The sequence below is a fragment of the Aristolochia californica genome, unplaced genomic scaffold, assembly GCF_029961685.1.
Source record: "Aristolochia californica isolate CCGP_79_NKW_82.1479 unplaced genomic scaffold, dmAriCali1.0.hap1 SCAF_10, whole genome shotgun sequence".
Taxonomy (NCBI): domain Eukaryota; kingdom Viridiplantae; phylum Streptophyta; class Magnoliopsida; order Piperales; family Aristolochiaceae; genus Aristolochia; species Aristolochia californica.
Genome location: NW_027181771.1, coordinates 6,430,283 through 6,453,341, shown reverse-complemented (window position 1 = coordinate 6,453,341; position 23,059 = coordinate 6,430,283). Strand labels below are relative to the sequence as shown.

The following is a 23,059-nucleotide window of genomic DNA, read 5'->3' as shown; positions in this document are numbered from 1 at the left end:
ATCATGGGTGTTTTCACATCGGTTGTTAGATTTGTTGCGGGTTTTGGATGGGTCACAAGGAATTGTACAACTAGAAATTGAGTGGAGTGGATCCACGCACAATCCACTGATGTTACAATAATTTAAGGCTGATTCGGGTATCATCCTAATCCCATCCAATTCTACTTCTAATCTTTAAATAAATAAGTAAAATCGGGTTGTATGATCCAGTACATATCCTATAATTTTAAAGCAATCTTTTATTATTTCACTTATTCGCCCTATCATTTCCATAAATATATAAGTAAATCTTTTTATAAAAATGGAATTGAACCGGGTTCAACTAGACCGATCCTTTCTTTGGGTGAATGACCATGTATCTGAACAGGGAAACTTGGAAGGCTACAAAAGACAACAAGGATCGATGATCGATGAAACTTAAACACCTTTATGTGCAGTATGATGTATTTTTCACTTTAGCATTGGATAATCTAGTATAGATAGAATCACAAGGCTTCATGCCCAACTTAATCATCTCATTAAGCAAATCCTCAGCCTCTTGCCACTTGCCATCTTTGCAAAGAACTCCAATGGTTAGGGTAAAGCTAGCAACATTTGGGACCATTCCCTTCTCCTTCATCTCCTTCATCAACCTTAATGCTCTGTAAGTACTCCCTTCTCTGCAGTACCCATAGATCATAGTGTCGTAGATCACGTTGTTGGGCTTGACTTCCTTCTCAATCATGGATTTAAACAACTTCATCGCATCTTTTGTGTTGCCTTCCATGCAGAAACCATTTATCAGAACTCCAAAAGTGTAAACGTCAGCAGACAAACCAGTCCTCTCCATCAACGAGAAAATTTCTAATGCTCTCTTCAAATCTTGTGCTTGGCAGAAAGCACCTATAAGAATTGTGTATGTCACTCTGTTGGGAGATAATCCTCTCTCCAACATTTCTTTGAAATAATTCCTTGCTTCTGCCAAATGACCAGCTCGAGTGAAACCATCGATAAGAGAGTTGTAAGTGATAAGCGACGGAGTGTGGCCACTTGCCCTCATCTGATCCAAAAGTTTCAGAGCTTCCTCAAATTTACCCATCTTGCAGAAGCCATCCATAAGAGTGTTGAATGTGACTGAATTTGGATTCAACTGTGACCCCTTCATCCTACCCATCAATTTCTTTGCCTCTGCAATCTTTCTTTGTTGACACAATCCATTTATCAAGATATTGTATGTCACAACATTGCACACTACTTCCTTCTCCCTCATCTCATTAAATATTTGAAACGCCTTACATAAATTACCATCTTTACAATGTTCAGAAATTATTGAATGGTACGCATATATGTTTGGAGGAACCCCTTTAATCTTCATCTCCTCGTAGAGCTGAAATCCATCCTTCTTCAGTCCTTTCTTAAAATACCCATTAATCATAACTGTGTAAGTGAACTCATTAGGAACTAAACCCAATTCCTCTATCTGAAGAAACAACCTCTTAGCAGATTCAATATCTCCATTTTGCCAACACCCGTTGATCAAAGTTGTGTACACAACAACATTGGGTTTGCAACCATTCTTCATCTCCTTCAACTCAGATAACAAATCAAATGCCTTGTCCAACTCACCAGCGGCACAGCAACCTTGAATCATGATCCCAAAGGTGTAAGAATCAAACTCAATTCTCCCACGCATTTCGTTCAGTAACTCACGTGCGTTTTGCAAGAGACCAAATTTCACAAGCCAATTGAGAAGATTGTTGAAAGAATCGGAACTTGGAGTGTCTCCATGTTCGACCACTTCATTCAAGCAGAAGATTGGGATTTGCATGTGAGTAGCTAGGAGGCCTTGGGGCGTTGAGGAAGTAAAGAGTGAGAGGGCTTCAAGTGGAGGAATTTTCACTAATTTCGGTATTAGACTCGAAGCTTGCCAAAAGCAGGACATTTTGTTGGTTTAGCAGCTATTAAATCTTTGGGCAACTGAGCTATTTCATTGATTGTGGCATCTACCACTACTAGTTGCAATGAATTGTCCACAGAAAAGCCAAGCCATGTGCTCACCTTATGTCTGTCCGTTGCTCCCAGCTTGTAGGTACGAGCAAGAAGCCCCTAGAATAATACATTGAATTAAAAAAAAAGACAAATGGTGAAAAGGAAAGAAAATATAATTAAAATTTAAATAAAAATTCAAATAATTTTATAATATTGAAATGTATCTAAGAAGGGTACTGTAGTGATTTCCCATGGTCGTAGTATGTCACTCTCAGGATAGCTATTAGCTAGTTTTTATATTAGAATAATTTGGTTAAAGTAAAAATATGAACTTGAGGAGAAAAAGAGAAGGAGAATAGAGAGGAGAAAGAGGGAAGAGTGCATTGAGTCAAGCTCTCGTTAGGGTCAAAAATTTGATCCCCCTTCTATTTAAACATCTTTAAGTGATTGTTGTGTACAATTACATCAATACTCCTCATAACTTAAACCCTCATAACTCACTCAATACAAATCAAAATCCTATCAAAATTGAACCTTATGTCTCTAAAATGATTCCTAACTTACTGCTGCTTCCAGAGATGAATACTAGGGTGTGAAATGACAAAAATACTCTTACATTAATTTCAACACTCCACCTCAAGTTGGAACTCATATATCAAGAAGCTCCAACTTGTTAGAAAAGATTCCCAATTCTTTCTTGCGCAAGGATTTGGTGAATATATCACCAACTAGATCAACAAATTGAATAAATGTGGTAACCACTTCTCCACTCATCACCGCATCACGAATGAAGTGGCAGTCAATTTCTACATGCTTTGTTTGTTCATGGAATACAGCATTGCTAGCAATAAATATGGAAAACTGATTAACACAATGCATAATCATCGCCTCCTTATTCAGAAGACTCAACTCTTGTAACACAGATCTTACCCACATCACCTTACAAACCAATTTGTCATAGCTCAGTATTCAGTTTCTGCTCTAGAACGAGCCATCACATTCTGTTTTTTGCTCCTCCAACTAATTAAATCTCCACCAAAAAATTCATGGTACCCGGTAGTGGAATTTCTATCCCGCATAATACACAACTGAATATGCCTCAATCTCCAAGTGACCATGTGGCTCATATAATTAACCTTTTCCTGGTGCCTCATTTAAATATCTTCATATTCTATGAGCTATCTCTGAATGTACCTTCCATAAACTGATTGATCATACTCACAGCAAATGATATATCGAGATGTGAAACAGTAGCATAAAGGAGTTTATCTATCAGCCTTCTCAACATGGTCTTATCTTTGAGTTCAACACTACTATTTTTGTGAAGATTATGAGTCAACTCCATAGGGGTCTCTATAAGTTTTGCACTAAGTAATGCATATTCTTGTAGCATATCAGTAACATACTTCCATTGTGACAACACAATTCCTGCTTTACGTTTAGCAACCTCAATCCCCAAAAGAAATTTAAGGGACTCCAAATTTTTTGTTTGAAAATGTTTGGCAAGATGCTCTTTCACTTTAGCAATCCCTAGCTACCACTTCCAATTGAGGTTAAAGGTTATAACTTTTTCTTCTTCCTTCTACCATAATCTTAGGGTGGATGACTTCTACTGCTAGATGGAGTAGTTCTATGAAGTTCGTGCCCCTAGAGGTTCTATTGCGGGGATTCTACCCATCAATGCCTCCACAATTGTTCATTCTGCATCTACTTATTGTGCAAGCTACATGGATCAATTAGGGCAATCACCTCAAGAACAAGTACTCAATTTGAGAAGCATAAGATCCAAAATCCATAAAAAATCCACAAACACTTGGCATGAGAAGATGATGTCATCTTCCTAATAGGCGGGGCGCACATAGCCTGCAAGAACCAGAAAGACAAGAAATTCAGATGGGAAGGACACAACTGTGGTTACTATTAAAAAACTGAATGGCCAGAATTACTTAAATTGGTCAAAACCAGTGCGTATCTATCTTAAAGCCAAGACTAAAATACCTAAGAGATGACAGCTCAATTGTTGTGGTCCCTTGTCATGGATCGAGTAACTCGGCGTCGGATTGGTGAATCCAGAGTTGTTAGAGAGAGCTGCTGCTCTCGGTTAGGAGGAAAAGACCCTCCTTTTTCCTGCTGCTCTCGGTAGAGACTTAGAGAGGCCTTGTGGCTGCTGGATTAGAGGTAAAAGATTCTCCTTTTAGCAGCTATGCTGCTGTTCTCAGTAAGAGCTGGGAAGCCTCTTGCTGCTCACGGAAAGGAGGGGGATGGCCCTTTGCTGCTCACGGCTGAGAGGGGTTAGGACCCTTCCAGCTGCTATCCGGGTTAGGGGCTGAGAAGCCTCTAACTTGGGCAGTCCACGGATTAGGGGTTAGGAGTTCCTAACCTTGCTGCTTTCTGGTTTAGAGGCTGGGGAACCTCTGGCCTTGCTGCTCTCGGTCTAGGGGCTGGGAAAGCCTCTAGCTTTGCTCGGAAAAGAGAAGGAAATTCCACTCTTGCTGCTGTGCCCTGATGAGAGGCTAAAGGCCTCTTGTTGAACTCGGAAAAGAGGAAGAATCCTTCCTTGTTCTCGGTGAAGATTGTAAAACAGAAAATCAAAAAGAGAAGGAAGAAATTCAGATTCAAGAGGGAACCTGGACCTAGAGCTCGTCAAGGAGACCTCCAAACCCTAGAGCTTGTCAAAGAAAACTTTGAACCCTGTTTAACCTAATTCAAGACTTGCCTTCTTCTCATTCTCCTTACCCTCTAAGTAGGCTTGACAACAACATAGTTTTAGGGTTTAATTTTACAATTCTGCCCTTGTGGCAATTTAACTTAAATAATGCATAAAAACGACTTTTAAAACAATATGGAAATAAAGCAATTAACTCAGTGACTCAATGCGCCTCCTTTGTATGACTCGGTTAGCTATTGAGTCTTCAACATCTGCCCCCCCCCCCCCCCCCCCCTTGGAGAAAGAGCTTGTCCTCAAGCTCGTAAGCTGAGTAGACCTGCTTTAAGTTGTCCAACTGTTCCCATGTAGCTGCGGCTGGTTCGGTGGCTGTCCAATGGACAAGAATCTCCCACTGATCATTAACCAATCTGGCTCGTAACACCATGGCTGGTGTAAGGATGATGCGTCCGTTGTCCACCGGAGGAAGGAACGGAGTGGTCGGGGTGGGTGAACCTTTACAGGGTTTCAGTAGGGAGACATGAAACACATCGTGCAGCTTGGTCATGGCTGGAAGTTGCAGCTGATAGGCCACTGGTCCCACGCGCTGAATAATGGGGAAAGGCCCAAAGTACTTTGGTGAGAGTTTATGGCGTGGCGGTCCGCAATGGAATGTTGTCTGTACAGTTGGAGTCGTAGCCAAGCGTAGTTACCCCACCTTGTACAAGAAGTCTTTGTGCTCTCAGGAGGCGATCTGTAATATTCTGCAGTACCTGGTCATGGTCCATGAGGGCCTGATCAATTGCTTCCACACAAGTGGAACTTGAAGTATAAGAGAGAAGCCTAGGAGGATCTCTGCCATATAGAACCCTGAATGGAATGGAAGGAAGTGTTGTAACAATACTTAATCCACGGAAGCCACTGAACCCAGTTTTTAGGACGATCGCCCACAAGGCACCGTAGATACATCTCTACAGTGCGGTTAACCACCTCTGTTTGGCCATCTGTCTGAGGATGATATGAGGATGAAAATTTCAGCTTTGTGTCGCTCAGACGAAAAAGTTCCCACCAGAAAGTGATGGTAAAGACCGCGTTCCGATCACTGACAATGGATTCTGGAATGCCATGCAAGCGGACAATATGCTTAAGGAAGGTCTGTGCCAGTCGGGATGTTGTAAATGGGCGTGCCATAGGAATAAAATGTGCATATTTGGAGAACCTATCGACGACCACAAATAATACCAATTTGCCGGCTGTCTGGGGAAGGCCATCAACGAAATCCATAGAAATATCGGCCCAAACTTGTGTAGGGAGCGCAAGAGGTTGAAGAAGACCTGTTGGACTTAAGTGTTCAGCCTTGTTGCATTGACATACCTAGCAGACTGTGACATATGTTGCAATGGTGGTCTTCATGGCCTGCCAATAGAAATCAGCCCGAACGTGATGCAATGTTTTCTGAATGCCTTGATGTGTGCTGTCATTGTAGGCAAAGAGGATGGCTTCAACCAACTCGGAAGTGTGTGGTATATAAATCCACATGTTGTAGCAAATAAGTGAATCCTGGATGGACCACTTAGAATCCATCGTCCCTTATGTAATTTTTTTGTGCAGCTCTTGTAGGGCAAGAATAGTGGCATGTGCCTCCCTAACCAAGTCTAATATGAGGAAACGAGGCTGGCTGATAGCATAGATGAGTTGCTGGTTCTCCAAACGTCGTGACAAGGCATCCGCTGCCTTGTTTAATCTCTCAGAACGAAACTCTACCGAAAAATCAAATCCCATCAACATACTGATCCAGTGCTGTTGTGGAGAAAGTAGTGAGTCATTGTTCAAGTAAGAATTTAAAACTGTAATGATCAGTGCAAATGAGAAATGCACGGCCCCATAAGCAAGGTCACCAGTATAAGACAGCCTTGGCCAAACCGATTAATTCCCATTCATACGCGGCCAATTTGTGATGCCATTCTACCAACTGCTTGCTGAAATATGCAATGGGGTGGGAGTGTTGCTGTAAGACGGCCCCAATGCCCCCAGCGGATGCGTCACACTCTACCACAAATAAGTCTTCAAAATTGGGAAGTTGTAGTACGGGTGTGGAGGCGAGAGCTTGTTTTAGAGCCCGGAAGGATTGTGTGGCTTCATCATTCCAAATAAAGGAATTTTTCTTGAGGAGACTGGTCAATGGAGCTGCCAAGGGCCCATAATTTTTTATGAATTTGCGGTAGTATCCGGCTAGGCCCAAAAATCCTCTCAAAGCTGAGCTATTTTGAGGTTGTGGCCAATACTTAACTGCTTGAATCATCTCGGGATCAATAGTGACCCCTGCATGAGATATAATATGGCCGAGATAGGTGACATGTGACTTCACAAAAGTGCATTTAGATTTCTTCAAATAGAGCTGGTGGGCTCGTAATAATTCAAATATTGCCGGTAAATCCGCTACATATTGTGCCCCGGACTTGTTGTATATGAGTATATCATAAAAAAAACAAGCAAAAAATTTCGGAGATAATTGTGGAATACCTCATTCATCAACCCCTGAAAAGTGGATGGGCCGTTTGATAACCCAAATGGCATCACCACAAACTCAAAATGGTCGTGATGCACCGTCTTCTCGATGTCGGACAAGTGCATACGAAGCTGATGATATCCTGAGCGCAAGTCCAAATTTGTGAAGAACCATGAACCAAGTAATTCATCCAGAAGCTCCTCCACTACAGGTATAGGGAACTTATCCTTCACAGTTTGGACATTTAATTCCCTGTAATCGATACAAAACCTCCATGTGCCATCATGTTTCTTCACGAGCAAGATTGGTGAAGGGAAGGGGGAGCGGCTGCTGCGAATAAGGCTCTGTTGCAGCATGGCCTGGCACTGCCATTCGATTTCATCCTTCTGGAGGTGTGGATACCGGTACGGCCTAACCACCACCACATCTGAACCTGGTTTTAAACAGATCCTATGGTCACGATGCCTCAAGGGAGGCAATCCGGAAGGCTCGTGGAAAAGGTCCGAGAACTCGTCAAGGAGTTTTTCCATAGTGTTTTCTGGTTGGTCCTGTGTGTGGATGGTGTGAAGGTGATGGAGCTTGTTCACTTGACTGCCTTGTAATAGCACTTGGCATCCGCCCATTGCAAAGCTCATAGTTAAAGCAGAGAAGTCCCACAAGATGGGTCCCAATGTTTGTAACCATTTGATGCCCAAAACCATATCAAATCCTGCCATAGGTATGACAAAAATTTCTGAATGAAATAAAGTCGTACCAATTGAAAATTTTACCGCTTTGTTGATCCCATAGCTAGGGACTTTCTCCCCATTGGCCACTGAAACCGTGGTTGTTGGGTGTGGATGGATCTGCAGCCGAAGATGTTGAGAAGCTGTTAGGCTGAGAAAATTGTGGGTGCTTCCCGAATCCACGAGTCCCACAAGTTCCTGATCCATGACTCGAGCTCTGACTTGCATAGTTTTGGCAGATTTCTGCCCAGTAATGGCATTCAGAGAGATTTCTGGTGGGTCCTCCTCAATAGGACGATCAATGTTTTTTGTGTTAAAGTCCTAGGCAAGAGTACTTCCCAGGAGGTCACCCATCCTAGAATTACTCTCACCCAGGCTCATTTTGGTTCCCCGGCTTCATCTACTTCTAGCCAGAACAACTGTTTACATTGGTGGCCTACCCTGTAAGGTTCATCACAGTTGTAGCACAAGTTCTTGGACCTCCGTTTCGCCATCTCCAAACTTGTTAATTTTCTAATATACTGAGCTGGTGGATTACTAGGGCGTGTATCGGCTGCCAGAGTAGTGATCGGATTATTTATGGGCGGTGGTAATGCTGGATATGCCACCTGAGGGGAAGTATTTCGCCGCCCTTGCCAATTCGTGGAAGTGTTCCGTTCCCCTTGCCAAACTGGCCTTCGATGTTGAAGTCGTTGCCGTTGTTCCATCACTCGAGCTAAATTCATTGCCCGAGCCAAATCTGAAGGTGAGTAAAGTTCCACCTCTAACCTCAAAGATTCATTGAGGCCTACTATAAATAAGTTGACCTGCTGATCGACTCGCACCATCCGGCCAACTCTAGCCAATTTTTCTTGGAACTGTTTTTGATACAGTTCCACAGATGCGGTTTGTCTCAACAGCACCAAATCTCCCAAGGGGATGCTGTGGGCAGGAGGACCAAATCTAATTATGCATAACTCTTTAAATTCCCCCCAATCCAGCACTAATCTTTCTAATTCCACTTGATGAACCCATAGTTATGCTTCCTTTAGCATGTGGAAAGCGGCTAGTCCCACCTTGTCAAACTCAGCAGTCCCTTGATTTGAAAAAAAAATGTCACATCTATGCAACCAAATTAAGGGGTCGACTGACCTAGTAAATGTAGGAAAATCCAATTTTGTATACCTGGGTATTGTGCCTCCACCCTGCAGTGCCTGGACAGCGGTGTGCTCTGCAAACTACTCCTCCCTTCGACTGTGTGAATTATTCTCCCCCCTTAGGTCTGGGGTAGTGTGTCTTTCTGCCATGATATCAGACATCATGCTAGAGAGTCGCTGGAGTTGCAAGTTAATGCTAGGAATTTGTTCCAGTTGCCGCACATAACTGGCCAGTCTCTCCTGTTGTTCAACCTGTGCATCTTTTGCCTCTCTGATTATGCTTCTCAGTTCTTCATTGTTGGATGTATCCCCCATGTTACCCTGCTCTGATACCAAGTTGTTATGGTCCCTTTTCATGGATCGAGTAACTCGGCGTGGGATTGGTGAATCCAGAGTTGTTAGAGAGAGTTGCTGCTCTTGGTTAGGAGGAAAAGACCCTCCCTTTTGCTGCTGCTCTCGGTAGAGACTTAGAGAGGTCTTGTGGCTGCTGGATTAGAGGTAAAAGATCCTCCTTTTAGCAGCTATGCTGCTGTTCTCAGTAAGGCCTGGGAAGCCTCTTGCTGCTCACGGAAAGGAGGCACCACGCTTGCTGCGTTTTTTGAAGACTTGGTGGAGGACTTCTCCATTGCCAAAAATGGCGAAAGCTTCAGTGGGTTTTACTGTGTATACGTATACGGCAGAATTATTTATCTCGCGTCTAGTACAACAACAAATTTTGTAGTAGGCCGGGGTTTGTTCTACAGGGGCGTGGAACATTAACCATTCATTTCCAAGGACGAGATCTGGTCCTGAGTTTATGTTAGGTCCTAAACTAATAAGTTTTGGGATCATAAACTTTTCACCTCCAATGTCGAGATGAATGTTTCGGGCTTCTGCAGGAAGAGAAATATTTTCTCCTGAGCCAATTGTTACTTGAAGAGGTACTTCAAGCGTTTTCCTTAAATTTGTTGGAAGTAAATTTTGTTTGGCGAGACAATATGAACTTCCGGTATCTACTACAGCGTGTATATGGAATTTTATATATCCCAGAAGCTTAAACATGACCGTGATATAAGAATTTCTAGACGCTACATGCTCTGCATTTATGTGGATACTCATTCAGAAAAGGTGCCTGAAGAGTCTGACATGTTTTGTGTATTTTCCGAGGTGGAAGACTGTTTTGAGATGAAGTTCATAGACTTCATCTTCCGACTGGATTTGATCATGGTGGATGATTTCCAATCCTTTTTCTTCGGCCAATAGCATGTAAGTATTGTACTGCCGTTTTTTCTTATCATTTGGACAATCGCGAGCAAAATGTCCTTCCTTCTGGCATATCCAACATTTACATTTGCTTGGGGGTTTCCCCTATGGGCAATATGCATTTGACCCTTTACTGGATGTGGTGGGGCCAGAGTTTGTTCTTTTTCTAAAGTATCTCTTTCAGGGAGTATACCTTGTTTTTGAACTTTGTCGTATCCTAAATTTTTTCTTATGAAATTTCTTAGGATATTTTCTTTGCTTATGGGAGGTGGTTTTACAACCATAAGCCCCTACATTTTTGTTCTGTTGAGAACAACATAATGTTTTCTTATAAGCCTTACTACTTTTCTTTTGTAGTCTTTGGGCTTCACAGAGGTTTGCCAACAAGACTTGTACAAACCTGTGTCTTCTTCCAAGAGTATCAAAACCTAGGAAAGTGTCCATGGTTACAGCTGGAAACTTTGGGTTGTTTTGCCAATATTTTGCAATGTAGTCTTTTTCAACAACAGGCACAAAAGGTTCTGGCAATTTTGAATAAAAGATGGGCAGATAAGGTTTCTGATCATCTTTTTGTAGTTTATAGAAATAGCTTGCAAACTCACAATAATACTTCTCATAAAAACACATGTTATAGATTTGTAACTTGTTTAGTTTTTGAAGAGTTTCTAAACATTTTCTTTGTTTAGTAGACTCATTGTGAGCTTCAAGGGTAAGATGAATTCCTAGAAATTCTTTTGATATCTTAGCCACTAATCCTTTTAGTATTGAGGCTATAGATGCTGATGTAGCTGTTTTTTGGTCTTCAGGAAGGTTGTCCCACCAATGAGCTACATTACCCTGTAGGGCATGGGTAAAGAAGTTCCATGCGGAATCTTTGTCCCATGATTCATGCATATTAGCAACATTGCTCATACTTCTTTCCCATTCCTTGAGGACTTTTTCTCCATCCTTGGGACAATCCAAGTTGAGATAAAATCAAAATGGGTTTATGCTATCTATGGATTGGTGTTCTTTAGTAGCATGAGAAGGATCAACATTTGTGTATTTTGTCGAATATCTTTGTCCTCCCAATGAGATTTTAGAGTGAGAGAAATTTTCTCTTTCTCGGGAATTATCCGTTGTTCTGTCGCATAAATTGTCTGCCATATAGGTCTCTCGTACACTTGACGTTTCTGCTTCATGTTGGCTGGTGTTACCGCCTCGAAGCATTCTAAATCTTTTACCAAGATCATCTACCTTTTTGCCTTTAGCAAAATAGTCATTTTTCTTGGTATTTTCTATTGCAACTTCATCAGAGTCCCATGCCTCTGGTTGCTCTTTTTGTTTTGCTTGAGGAGGGTTTTTCCTCTTGAACATAATAGATTGGTTGGCGACCGAAAGTATTATATTCTGCATAGGCTTCATCATCAGTAGAGGATGAAGTTTTAGACGCGATCCTAAAAGCTGATGGTTCTGGATCTTTCTTTCTAGGTGCTATGCAAGGTGCAATATACACTAGTTTTTTAAGCCATCCTATGATGTCGGGAAGGCCTAAAGGTAATGGAGTTTCCATATCTTTTAAATAGAAAAACTCATTCATATTTAAAGAGATATTTCTTGAAGCTCTCTTTGTATTCTCCAGATTATGCACTATAGTGTGCGTGCTCTGTTATTCAATCTTATCCATTCAAAATGATACTCGATGTGAGCAATCACTGTATCTTCTGCTGGTCTAAGATTATCTCTGTTTTGCAGAGCGCGAATTCTTTCTGCTCTTGCCATTCTTAAACGATCTAATAGTCTTTCTCTATAGATCATTTTTATAAAGCTAAGAGATTTAACTTTTGTTTAATTCTTTTGATCTTGTGTCTTAATTTGTAGGCGCAATCATTATGTCTCTTCCACCAATAATGGTACATTACCATTGATGGGATTGTGTCGTCTTCAGGTTGAAGAGTGTCTCTCTGTTGTAGAGCGAGAGCTAGGCTTTCTCTACAAAATCCTAAACCCTAGCCTACTACAAACTTCGTTGTCGTACTAGATGCAAGATAAATAATTCTGCCGTATACATATATGTTGTAAAACCCACTAAAGCTTTTGCCATTTCTGGCAATGGAGAAATCCTCCACCAAGTCTTAAAATAACGCAGCAAGCGTGGTGATGAGGTCCCCCCTAGAATCTCTCCTCCTCGCAGAATCCTGCGATTCAGAAGTTCAACAATTTCTAGATTCCACTTGTTGTGAAATCCTTAGAATGCTGGAATAAACAAAAACCATATGCCGACCTCGAAATTCTTAACCTTGAAAAAAAGATTCGAGAAAACCCTATGGTTTACACACCATCTGATGTTGAAGAATTTTCAACACAGATCAATAACTTGCTAACCCAAGGATTAATCTGTGCAAGTTATTCTCCCCATACATCTCCTGCTTTCCTTGTTCGGAATCATACAGAGATAAAACGTGAAAAAGCAAGAATGGTCATTAACTATAAAAAGGTTAATGAAGCCACAAAAATGGACGGCTACAATCTTCCTAATAAAGAAAGGTTAATTGCAAGTCAGGGTTTTAGCAAATTCGTTTAACTGAAAGAGTTATTCCCCTTACTGCATTCAATTGTCCTTCAGGACATTATGAATGACTTGTTATGCCCTTCGGGTTAAAACAAGCACCAAACATTTTTCAAAGAAGAATGGACGATATCCTCAAACCATTCTTTAAATTTTGCCTAGTTTATGTTGACGATATCCTAATTTTCTCTAAAAAACAAAGATCAACATAAAGAGCAATTACTTAAGGTATTAAATGCCTTAAAAACTGTTGGGATAGCACTAGCAAAAAGAAATCAAAATTGTTTAAAACTAAGATAGATTTTTTAGAACCAAACAACTCTAAAGGAGAAATCATTCTCCAAAATCATATTCTGGAAAAACTAGCAGTTTTTCCGAATGAAATAGAAGATGTAAAACAACTTCAACATTTCTTTGGTTGTCTAACGTATGCTGAACAATTCATAAAAAATTTAGCAGAAATTAGAAAACCTTTTAACCAGAAGTTAAAGAAAGATGTCAAATGGGAATGCACTCCCACTGACAGTTCAGAAGTAATCAGGATCAAACAAATGATGAAACACCTCCTGGCGTTAACTCTACCAGATCCAGATGCAAAACTAATTTTAGAAACCGACGCCTCAGATCATACATGGGCAGCAGTACTAAAATGTAAAACCAATGATTCTGAGAGAATATATAAATATACCTCAGGAACATTTACATCTGCTGAAATAAACTATCATTCTTATAAAAAAGAAATTTTAGCAGTAAAAAAGGGATAAAGAAATTTTATATATATCTTGCCCCCAAAGAATTTCTAGTTAGAACTGACTGTAAAAATTTTGTCGGTTTTATGACAAGAAATTTAGAAGATTCATTTTGTCGTGGTAGATTACTCCACTGGCAACAGTGGTTCTTTTAATTCTCTTTACTGTCGAACACATTAAAGGAGACAAAATTTATTTACCTGGTACTCTTACTTGAGAATTTTCTTGTATTACAGACAGGTAAAGAAAATGGATCCCCTCAGCAGCACATTGACGGATCTAGCAGCAGGAATCACCACTCTTACGATATTGCTCTCAACCTTATAGTCTCTTTTCGACAACCTCTTAGTTCTTTCTGAACGAGGAGAACTATAATAGAACTGTGCCCGTTTTGGGTAAAGTGGTGAAGACTTACAACTCAAGTTTAAAGAATTAACTGAAAAGTTAAAAGAACTCACAAAAAGGCGTGTTACGCCAAGCTCCTCCGGGACTTCTACTGGATCTCCATCGCGAGAAAAGGAAGCTATAACGTCTGTGAAAAAGTAGACGGATGACTTTAGTGTTTTGATAAACACAAGTCGACCCGGGATTTCTACTGGTCATGCTAGGCATGAAAAGGAAATCACAACTCAATCTTCTCTGAAGAAAGGGGAATCAAGGACTTCTACCTGCCAATCTAGAACTAGAAAGGAAGCCTTAACGATTCCATCATGTATGGAAATGGAATTAGGGACTTCTAATTGCCAGTCTTGAGTTGGAAAGGAAGCCAAAACGACTCCAGAACCCATGGAGACGGACAAGCCAAAGAAAGATACTTCTTTCAAGGCACGGTTAGTTACCCCATCGGAGTTCACTAGGTTGACAAGCCTGGGTAAGCCAGATAAAAAAGAGTTTAATGAGTTCGATTTTCTTATGAAAGTCAAACCTCTAAAACTCCAAGACATTATGTCTACAAAACCTTCGCTACGCCCTCAAAAGTTGGCAAGTGATAGTTCAAAAGAGTCTATTCGCCATAAGACTCAATTCCAAAATTGGAATGAAAAATTTGGCATAGGTATTCATACTCCTTTTATGACCACAGACTCTAGCGAACGCAGGAACCGATTGGTGATACGTCCAGAAATGGATAGTAAATATGTCAGTATGCTATACACATACGGACTAATTGGACAAATCTTTATACAAGCAACAGATTAAACTGTACTTGAAAGATTACCAAAAGAAATAACCGAGGTTTGCAAGAGTTTCTACTCTGCTACCAAGGCTAAAGCTATAAGGTTGAGATTCATCTCTTCCATAGCAAAAATCATTGAAAATAACAAGGTTACCAAGGAGGGAGCAGTTGTGCATGCCAAGGAGGAGCTTCCCTGCAATCTCTTGTTGTAAGGGATTTGCTCCCTCCCCCTTTGTAATTTTCTCTTGTTAATAGAAATACATCTTCATAAAAAAAAAAATGAAAATAACAAGGTTATACCAAGTCTTTCGATGATAACTTGAAATCCTTGACAAGGAAGGAAAGCTATCGGATTTCGATCCCAAGTTTAAACAAAAATCACGACCATGTCCCGAGGAGGTTTGGAAGAACAGAAGGACCGTGGGGATTAAAAATATTATCCAGTACCTTCAACTACTGGTACAAAAGAGGAAAAGCTATATACAAAACATCAGTTCCACTGACTATTGTATCAAAAAGCTTTAAAGAATCTCCAGCAAATGTACAAAAATCACGTGAGGAAACACTCGAAAAAATACTTAAATGGGAAAATCCCAGCAAGTAAAAATACAAAAGAAAGTTTTTGCAGCATGGCCCAGCTCACTTTCAACAACTTGCATATATGCCAACTATGCCCCAAGAAACCATCAGAAGACAACATGTCAGAATTAAGGAACGTCAGCAGACATGAAGGTAGAAGACAAAAACCTGAGTTAGCATAAAGAAAAAGATAAAAGATTCCTCTACATCAGCAAAATGATGTCAGAAAAGTCAAAAGACTCTTTTACCCTTACTTTCAGTGCCGAAAGGTGATATTGCAAGGGTATAAATGAAAGAAAACAAAGATGAAAGTTACCCTTCGTCTTTAAACAAGAACCATTTGTTCAAGGGCAGAAAAGGAAAGTTTTTCTAAGTTCAGTCCATAAATACGAAGGCCAGCAGGAGTTCAAGGCATTCGAAAACACCCCGAGTTTTCCAGAAGAAAGGAGACCAGAAAAAATAAGGCGATTTCCAGCAAGCATCCTCCCGCAAAGTTCCTTAAGCACGGTATGTGCAAAACAACCGTAATGGCTGAGTAGTAAAGAGTGAACCGACCGGTAGCACGGTCGGTAACTTCGGGAGTTATGTAGTTTCTATTTTTAACATGATTGTAAGTTTTTAATTTTGAGAACAATATTTTAATTTTCTGCATGAGTGTAATATTTGAATCCATACAATGTTTGTTTTTACTGTTCATTTCCGCATATATAAATATGAATCTCTACAATAAGTGTTTTTACTATTGTTGTTACTGTTCATTTTCATTGTTCATTGTAATAGTTTTATCTAATAGTATCAAAAGAGTACCTAATAAGATCCAAACTAGGTACTTAGTAATATTCGGCTATGCTCCGAGGTAGAAAACCAAACGGAGCTGTGCTCTACCCTTCTGAAGCAGCCATGGAGCCGCATCGATTAACATGTACGGCTTGGGGACCTCTAAAAACCGCGAGGTCGCATAGCGATTTAGCCCACGAGGTGGTAAGCCGGCAGGAATAGGGTCAAACCCCAAATAATATTAAGTAGCAGCAAAAGTCATGTTGGTCCTATTAGAGACTATTAGGCTACTAGTGTATCTAGTGTTTTATCACTGATAAATTGAGACACGTGTTATATCGGCTGGAATACCCGAGGTTGCAAGGCTACTGGTCCGAAGAGACTCACTCGCCAAAAGGGTCGTTGCCACAGGTTTAACAACACCATGTAATAGTTATTCAATAAATCAGGAAATTGTAGGGTTTGTAGGGTTGGTATCAGAGCCAAGGATTAGCTTTGGTTCTTTCTGTTTACATATTCCCAAAACAGTTACGACCCAAAACCGGTCACATCCCAAACAACATTTGTAAATTACAAATGTACCAAAGACCTCAATCAGTCAGTCAGAAGGAACTTAACGCTTCTTCTTATGACACAGTGTTAAAAACTGGACAGACCCATGTTTGTCCAATAATTGGTTATCCACATGGATGGCATGACAAACATAATCTAATATTAAATAATATAATTGATTTAGTCGGTGATATTCATCACGGTTTCTTCATAAAAAGTTGCTATGAAAAATATAATGCAAAATACGTTGCCTTCCTATGCCTAGGAATAGAAAGTGACGTTAATGAACAAGTACAAAAGCTCAAGTACAAAACCCTAAATGCTCATCTTGAAGTACTAAAAGGAGGATATACTCAACCTATAGTAAAACTCCTTTCAGACCTACAAAGTTTTGTAGATCAGGAAATAGATCACTCTAGGATATTAGCACCTATCTGAGAGATGAAAACTAAATTGGTTAATAACAAACCAAGTAGAAAAGAATTACAGGAAGTTATTTGTAAAATAACTTCAGAAAAATCAACACGGTACAGATAAAGATCGTCTTATACGAGATATCTGTGTTTTAACTCAAAATAATGAATTAAGAGAACTTGTTGTACAACATACCTCTCCATTCATAACTTTGTATCAATTGGAACATCTTCTTCAGATTTTGTTCCAAAAATTAGAAGAGAGCGTCTCAACTAAAATTCCTAAATATCTGAACATATAGGAATAGAATGCACTTCTCTCCAAAATAGTGTTCATGTACACCATGAAACACAGGGAGAATGCAAAGAACATCCTAACCTTATGCAGGATGGACAAAAGTGGACAATCAGTATCCCTCAGATAACTGAAGTCTACAATAAAGATTGGATAGAATTCCACAAGAAATTTTTCGTCTTCCAAAAGGAACTATCTGAAGAAATACAGGATACCGATTCAGGTACCTTCTGCTACAGATTATTAAGTGAATCAGACTTAGCTAAGCTAAAAAGATTCAAATACGTCCAGTATGGACTAGTTCGTATAGGATTAGACCCCTTGATACGAATCAATCAAAATTTACCCTTCATAGCAGCTATCGTAGATAACTCAGTAAGGAATAATTTTGAAAAAGCCCTACTTGGAAGAGCTAGAGAAAATTTAGGTTTAGGCCCAGTTTCTTTCACCACCTGGCCCAACCTACAAATAGATTTAAATGACAAGCATATCCAGGATACCTTGTCCCTAAAAATCTATACAGACAACTGGTCGAAAAAAGGTATTCAACCCGGAAGACGAGTTATGCGCATACTTATATGCGTAGTAGCTAGAGGAATCAACACTAGAACGGTTCCAGTTAAAGATTCAAAGAAAATCACAGAATTAGCCAAAAATATTGGATATTCTGAAAATTTGACCATAGAAGAACTCGACCCCAAAGAGTTAACATGGCTAACTGAATGGGTAGTCCAACCTTTGGCACCCAGACACCTTCCCCTCTCTCGAAAAACCACAAAGGAGATAGAAGGAAAACTAGTAATCACCAATGCTAGATCAAGCTTTTCCCTCGAACAGAATAGGCCCTTTACCTCTTCCAGAAGAGTCTCAACCAGTTCCCATTTCGAAGGAATAGGAAACCCAAGGCCCAATGCCTAAGTTCCACTTCACATTGATGATGGCACATAGCCCATATAAAGCCTTAGGCCCATCAATAGGAAACAATGACATAGTCACCAATTCCAACCAAACCTTAGAGTCTTATGGAAAGACCCTTACCAGGTTAGAAAATGTTGTTGACAGTCTACAGCAAAAAACAAATTTCCTCTATAATGAACATAAACATAGAGAAATAATAAAATGTCAAACTATCCTAGAAAACATTTTAGAAAAAATTGACCATGGAAATAATCTTGTTTTCTTTAAAGAATTAACAGAACTAAAACAAAGTTTAGATAATCTAAACAAAGATAAAATGCAAGAACTTCTTACCGAGGTCTTATCATTAAAAGAACATTTAGGTTCTTCCAGCTCACTCTCAGCTTAGGACATGTGGTGCATATCACTTGGTGTCTCAGTGCCCCCAAAAAAGTGAAGTTCTTCATGTGGAGCGCGTGCCTCAACAAAATTCTTCCGGCTGAAAATCTCAGGAAGCATGGCCAACTCAAGGTGGACACCATTTGTCCATATTGTCATAGCTAAGTGGTTCCGGTCCACCTGGGTTAGGTTCCGTCCACCCCTGGTCCACCTAGGTTAGGTACTTGGCTTTCCGCACTTAACAAACCAGTCTTTTGGGTTGTATTGGCTAGGCGGTTGACACATATTGCCAAGTTACAGAGGAAACCATCAGCCACCCACTCTTATGCCCTTTCTCTTGGGGGATTTGGATGTCGATTCTCAGTTGTAATGGTATCCAGTTCTGCTTTCCTACGGATCTCCCCGCTACCTGTCGAATGCATATTGGGTCTACCGTCCCCGCCTTGGAAGAATGATGATCTCTGCTTGCTCGGCTTTCATTCCATGGGGTTTCTAGATAGAGGGCAACACCAAAGGCAGTTCAGTGCCAAGTTAGAATCCCAAGAGAGAGTCGCTGAAATTATCTCAGGGAATATTTCCACTTGGCTTCACACTAAGAAAGTCTTCTCCATCTTCCCTGGATCCTCCATTAGAGAAAATTGGTGTTGCCTTGCCCAACTCCACACGTTTTCAAAGTCCCCCAACTGTAATTGATTGGACCCCACCAACGGCTAGTGTCCTTAAATTAAACTTTGATGGATCCTCTCGGCAACCCCAGGAAGGCTGGTTTCACTAGAGTTGTTCATGACTCTCTAGGGCAATCAGATCGTCTCCTTTGTTGGCCCTCCTGATATTGTGGACTCCACGATGGCTGAGCTCCACGGCCTCCTCAATGGACTGTAAGTCTTTCGTGATCACTGCTTTGGCCTCATTCACATCGAGGGAGATTCTAAAGTGGTGATTGGTTGTTGTGAGCGATCCTCAGCACCCCCATGGCGTCATTGGGACACTTTTTTTGAAATTATGGAAATTATTAGCCTTTTTTGTTGTTTTTGGTCTCACATCCCGAGATGAGCTAATTTTGTGGTCGATGTTCTAGCCAAGCAGGGAGCCTCCTTGCAATCCCTTGTTGTTAGGGGTTAGCTCCCCTATGTTTGTTTCTCTTCGTTCTCTCTTAATAAAATCGCCTTTCATAAAAAAAAAGAATGACCTAATTGCAGGAAACTAAGATGAAGCAAAGCTATATGGATGATGACGCAAGCATGGGGTTGAAGGCGCAATATCTTCTCTTCAACAATGTGTTCATAGGAGGCCAACTTTATCAGTTGGAAGAGTAAAAAACAGAATGTAGTTGCTCAATCTAGTACTAAGTATAGAACAATGGCACAAATTTTAAGTGAGCTTAAGTGGGTAAAATCTGTGTTGTGGAATTTGGTCTTGGGGGTTGTAGCAATATACTTATTACTGCAATCCAATTTTCCATGAGCAAACCAAACATGCAGAAGTGAATGGCTATTTTATTTGTGATGCAGTATTAAGTGGTAAAGTGTGATTCCATATGTAAGGACCACTTATCAGATTGGAAATTTGTTAAGGCCCTTGGAAAGCGTCCCTTCTTTATTTTTTTCCAAGCTGGGATTGGTGGATATATATGCCCCGGCTTGAGGGCAGGTGTGAAAGTTCAAGGGTACTTTGGTAATTCTACTATGGTGTACTGTGTCTTGAAATTCTAGTTAGGAAGATATCAGTTAGACATGTCCAATGATGTAATTTTGTCTGGCTTCATCACTGTTTTATGGCTGTAATTGATATAAGAGTAATAGGGGTGGTATAGATATTCTCCTTGTAAGTCACTTAAGTGACTTTATAAAGAGATTAGGGATCGTACAGAAACCCTAACGAGGCTGTTCTCTCTTGAGGCCTCTTTCTCCCATTTCTCTTCTCCTTCTTCTCCACTTTCTTGCTCCATAATTCTTCTTCTATCTTATTTCAAATTTATGTTCCTGGGGATATTTTTTTCTTAGAAGTCCAATCACCTAAGTTAGATTGGCATCAGGAATGTTGTCATTTTGTAACTATTTTTAAGTCATTAACATAAGAAAGGAGAGAGGTTGAAATTAGTGGCCCAATCTATTCTTGTATCAACTTGCAATCATCTTCCTTTCTCTACCTCAAATATTTCTCTATTTTCTCTCTTTTCGAGAGGCAACACATGACTTAACATCAAGGAATAAACTATCAAAATGAGCTTCCAGTTTCTATAAACACCGTGAAAGGATTAAAAAAAGAATCCAACAGCCCCTTTTTTACTTTCTGTTTTTTTAATGCCCAAGTAACTAGCAACTATATAATCACTGGCCAAATATTTACAATGACACAGGGTTTCTTTAATTTTCTTCTTGGACTATGAAATTTCACCAACAAGCCATTATGCAAGTGCTAAACCAAAATCACAACGTTAGTACTTTTAAGTAATCGCATTATATCCACAATAACCACATTTATGCCCATACTATACAATAACTATTCTATATCCATTTCAACAAATTAAAGTGAAGCTCCAGTTGCCTACACCAATTCAAAAACAAAATAAACAAAAAATAAATTTCTTCCTAGAGGTCATCGTAATCAGAATAGCTTCAAAATTTTATGCAGCTGATAATTATAACCGGATAAATGATGTGCATTCCTAGTTAGTCGTCCGCAGCAAGCTCAAAAACAAAAGAAAATGCAGGAGCCGAGGCTTAAGTCCATTTCTTAGGGTTGACAGAAATAAATTAACAGACAAAAACTTCTAAAAAAAAAAAAAAAACTAACTGTCAAAAAATGGTTCTCATTGCGATTACAAAGGAGAATTGATTCCATTTTAGCCAGTAGAACTGTCGCTAGAAGAAGACTCCATTGCCTAATTTCAACATAGACAAAAAAAATTATTTTTTATTTTTTTTTATAAAAATGAGCTCAGATGCGCTGTTGTCAAACATAGACAAAATTGAAAAAAAAAATGCTTTAGTTACGGTCAATCGATGATAGAATCCAGAAATAGAAATGAGAGAGCATAGCCTCCAAGGATTAGCTTTTACGTAACCCATTTTAAACAAGGAGAAATGCAACAGAATAGAACGTATCCTTATCTGGAATCTACATTTCTGATTTCTAACAGAAATTTCAAATAAAGCTTCAGGAATTAAACTTTATGGTCATGAGATTGGTAAAGAGGGATCCAAGGTAAAAACCCATGACTTTGAATTTCGATCCTCATTTCCAGAAAAATTTAAAACAAAGTCAGCAAAATGTACAAATTAAATCCAAAAAAAAAACAGAATTTCGAATAAAGATTGTACTAAAAACAAAAATTTAACCCATAAGCGAAACCAACCTTTTCTTTGTTTAGCAGGAAGAAACCAACCTTTTTTTTTATGAACCTGTATGCGGCTTCTCCTCGATCTCTGCCGTCTGATCAATTGTTCCTTTGTCTTGTCCCCCAATCTGTGCCAAGTAAACATTGAGACAGGACGGTAGAAGTTGGTCAAAAATCTAAACAACTAATGCCGTTAGGAAGAATCAAGAGGAAAACAGGAGCCCTGAACCCCTTCAAAACCCCTCAACGCTCTGAAGAAAAACTTCGCCCGTTGAAAACGGGTAGAGAGATAAAAAAAAACAAAAAAACAAGTCCAAGGATAGTTACATGACATAGATATTACTGCTTTTAAATCTAAGTTAACTCAAACTTTATTATAATCATGTTATATCTGTTTTTATTATAATTCTTGACTTAAAATCGCATTTAAGAAATATTAAAAATATATAAGTTTCCTATTAGTCAATATAGTTCTTACTCCAACCTTAATTTTTGTCTTTGTAAAAAATATTTTATTTTTAGTGTAAACATAAACATTATAACTATTTTTTTTTGTTATTTTCTATGGCAGCACAAACACAAGAAAATTTACCAAATTAAATTTTTTTCCAATAGGAAAATTTTCCTATAAAAAATTAATTAAATAAAAATCGACGATAATGATTTAATCTAGCATCATTAGCGATCATTCCATTCTCTTTCTTCTCCTCCACTAACTCATGTGCTTTATATGAACTTCCTTCTCTATAATATCCACAACTTAACTTCCTCCCATTTATCAATCTTGCTAAACCGAAATGAAACATCCTAAAGCCCTAAATGAATGGCATCTCATTACCCCAACCAATAAGTGCACAGTGCTTCAGTGGTACAAGCTTATTTAGTTTAAGGAGATCTGGACTCTCCCAATACTATATAAGAGGTTTGTCCAATTAATAATATAATAACAACATTATGATGGTAATTTCATTTAGTTCTATATTATTGTTCTACAAGTATGATTAGTAAGGGATTATTATTTTTTTTCCTTTAATCCTCATCTATTTTGCTTCTATGCATGTTACCTCTTTAAGTTGTGCTTTATGTAATATAATATGCTCTATAAGTAGGCT

The 23,059-nt window shown here is 39.4% G+C and overlaps 1 protein-coding gene across 2 annotated transcripts; it reads right to left on the bottom strand.

Moving 5' to 3' along the window:
- Positions 1-318: 318 nt before the first annotated feature.
- On the bottom strand, positions 319-22,209 carry LOC137941177 (pentatricopeptide repeat-containing protein At4g11690). 2 transcript variants are annotated; one of them, XM_068786484.1, is made up of 2 exons: positions 21,996-22,209; positions 319-2,085 (listed from the first exon to the last, which is right to left on the bottom strand). In XM_068786484.1, the coding sequence occupies exon 2, from the start codon at positions 1,919-1,921 to the stop codon at positions 428-430; it is 1,494 nt and encodes a 497-aa protein (XP_068642585.1). In that variant the 5' UTR covers positions 1,922-2,085; positions 21,996-22,209; the 3' UTR covers positions 319-427. The 2 variants fall into 2 exon arrangements, with proteins under 2 accessions (XP_068642585.1, XP_068642593.1); XM_068786492.1 differs by having other exon boundaries at positions 21,966-22,001.
- Between the last annotated feature and the right edge of the window lie 850 nt (positions 22,210-23,059).

Coding starts and splice junctions, on each gene's coding strand:
- LOC137941177 (XM_068786484.1), bottom strand. CDS start 1,921: ATGTCCTGCTTTTGGCAAGCTTCGAGTCTAATACCGAAATTAGTGAAA.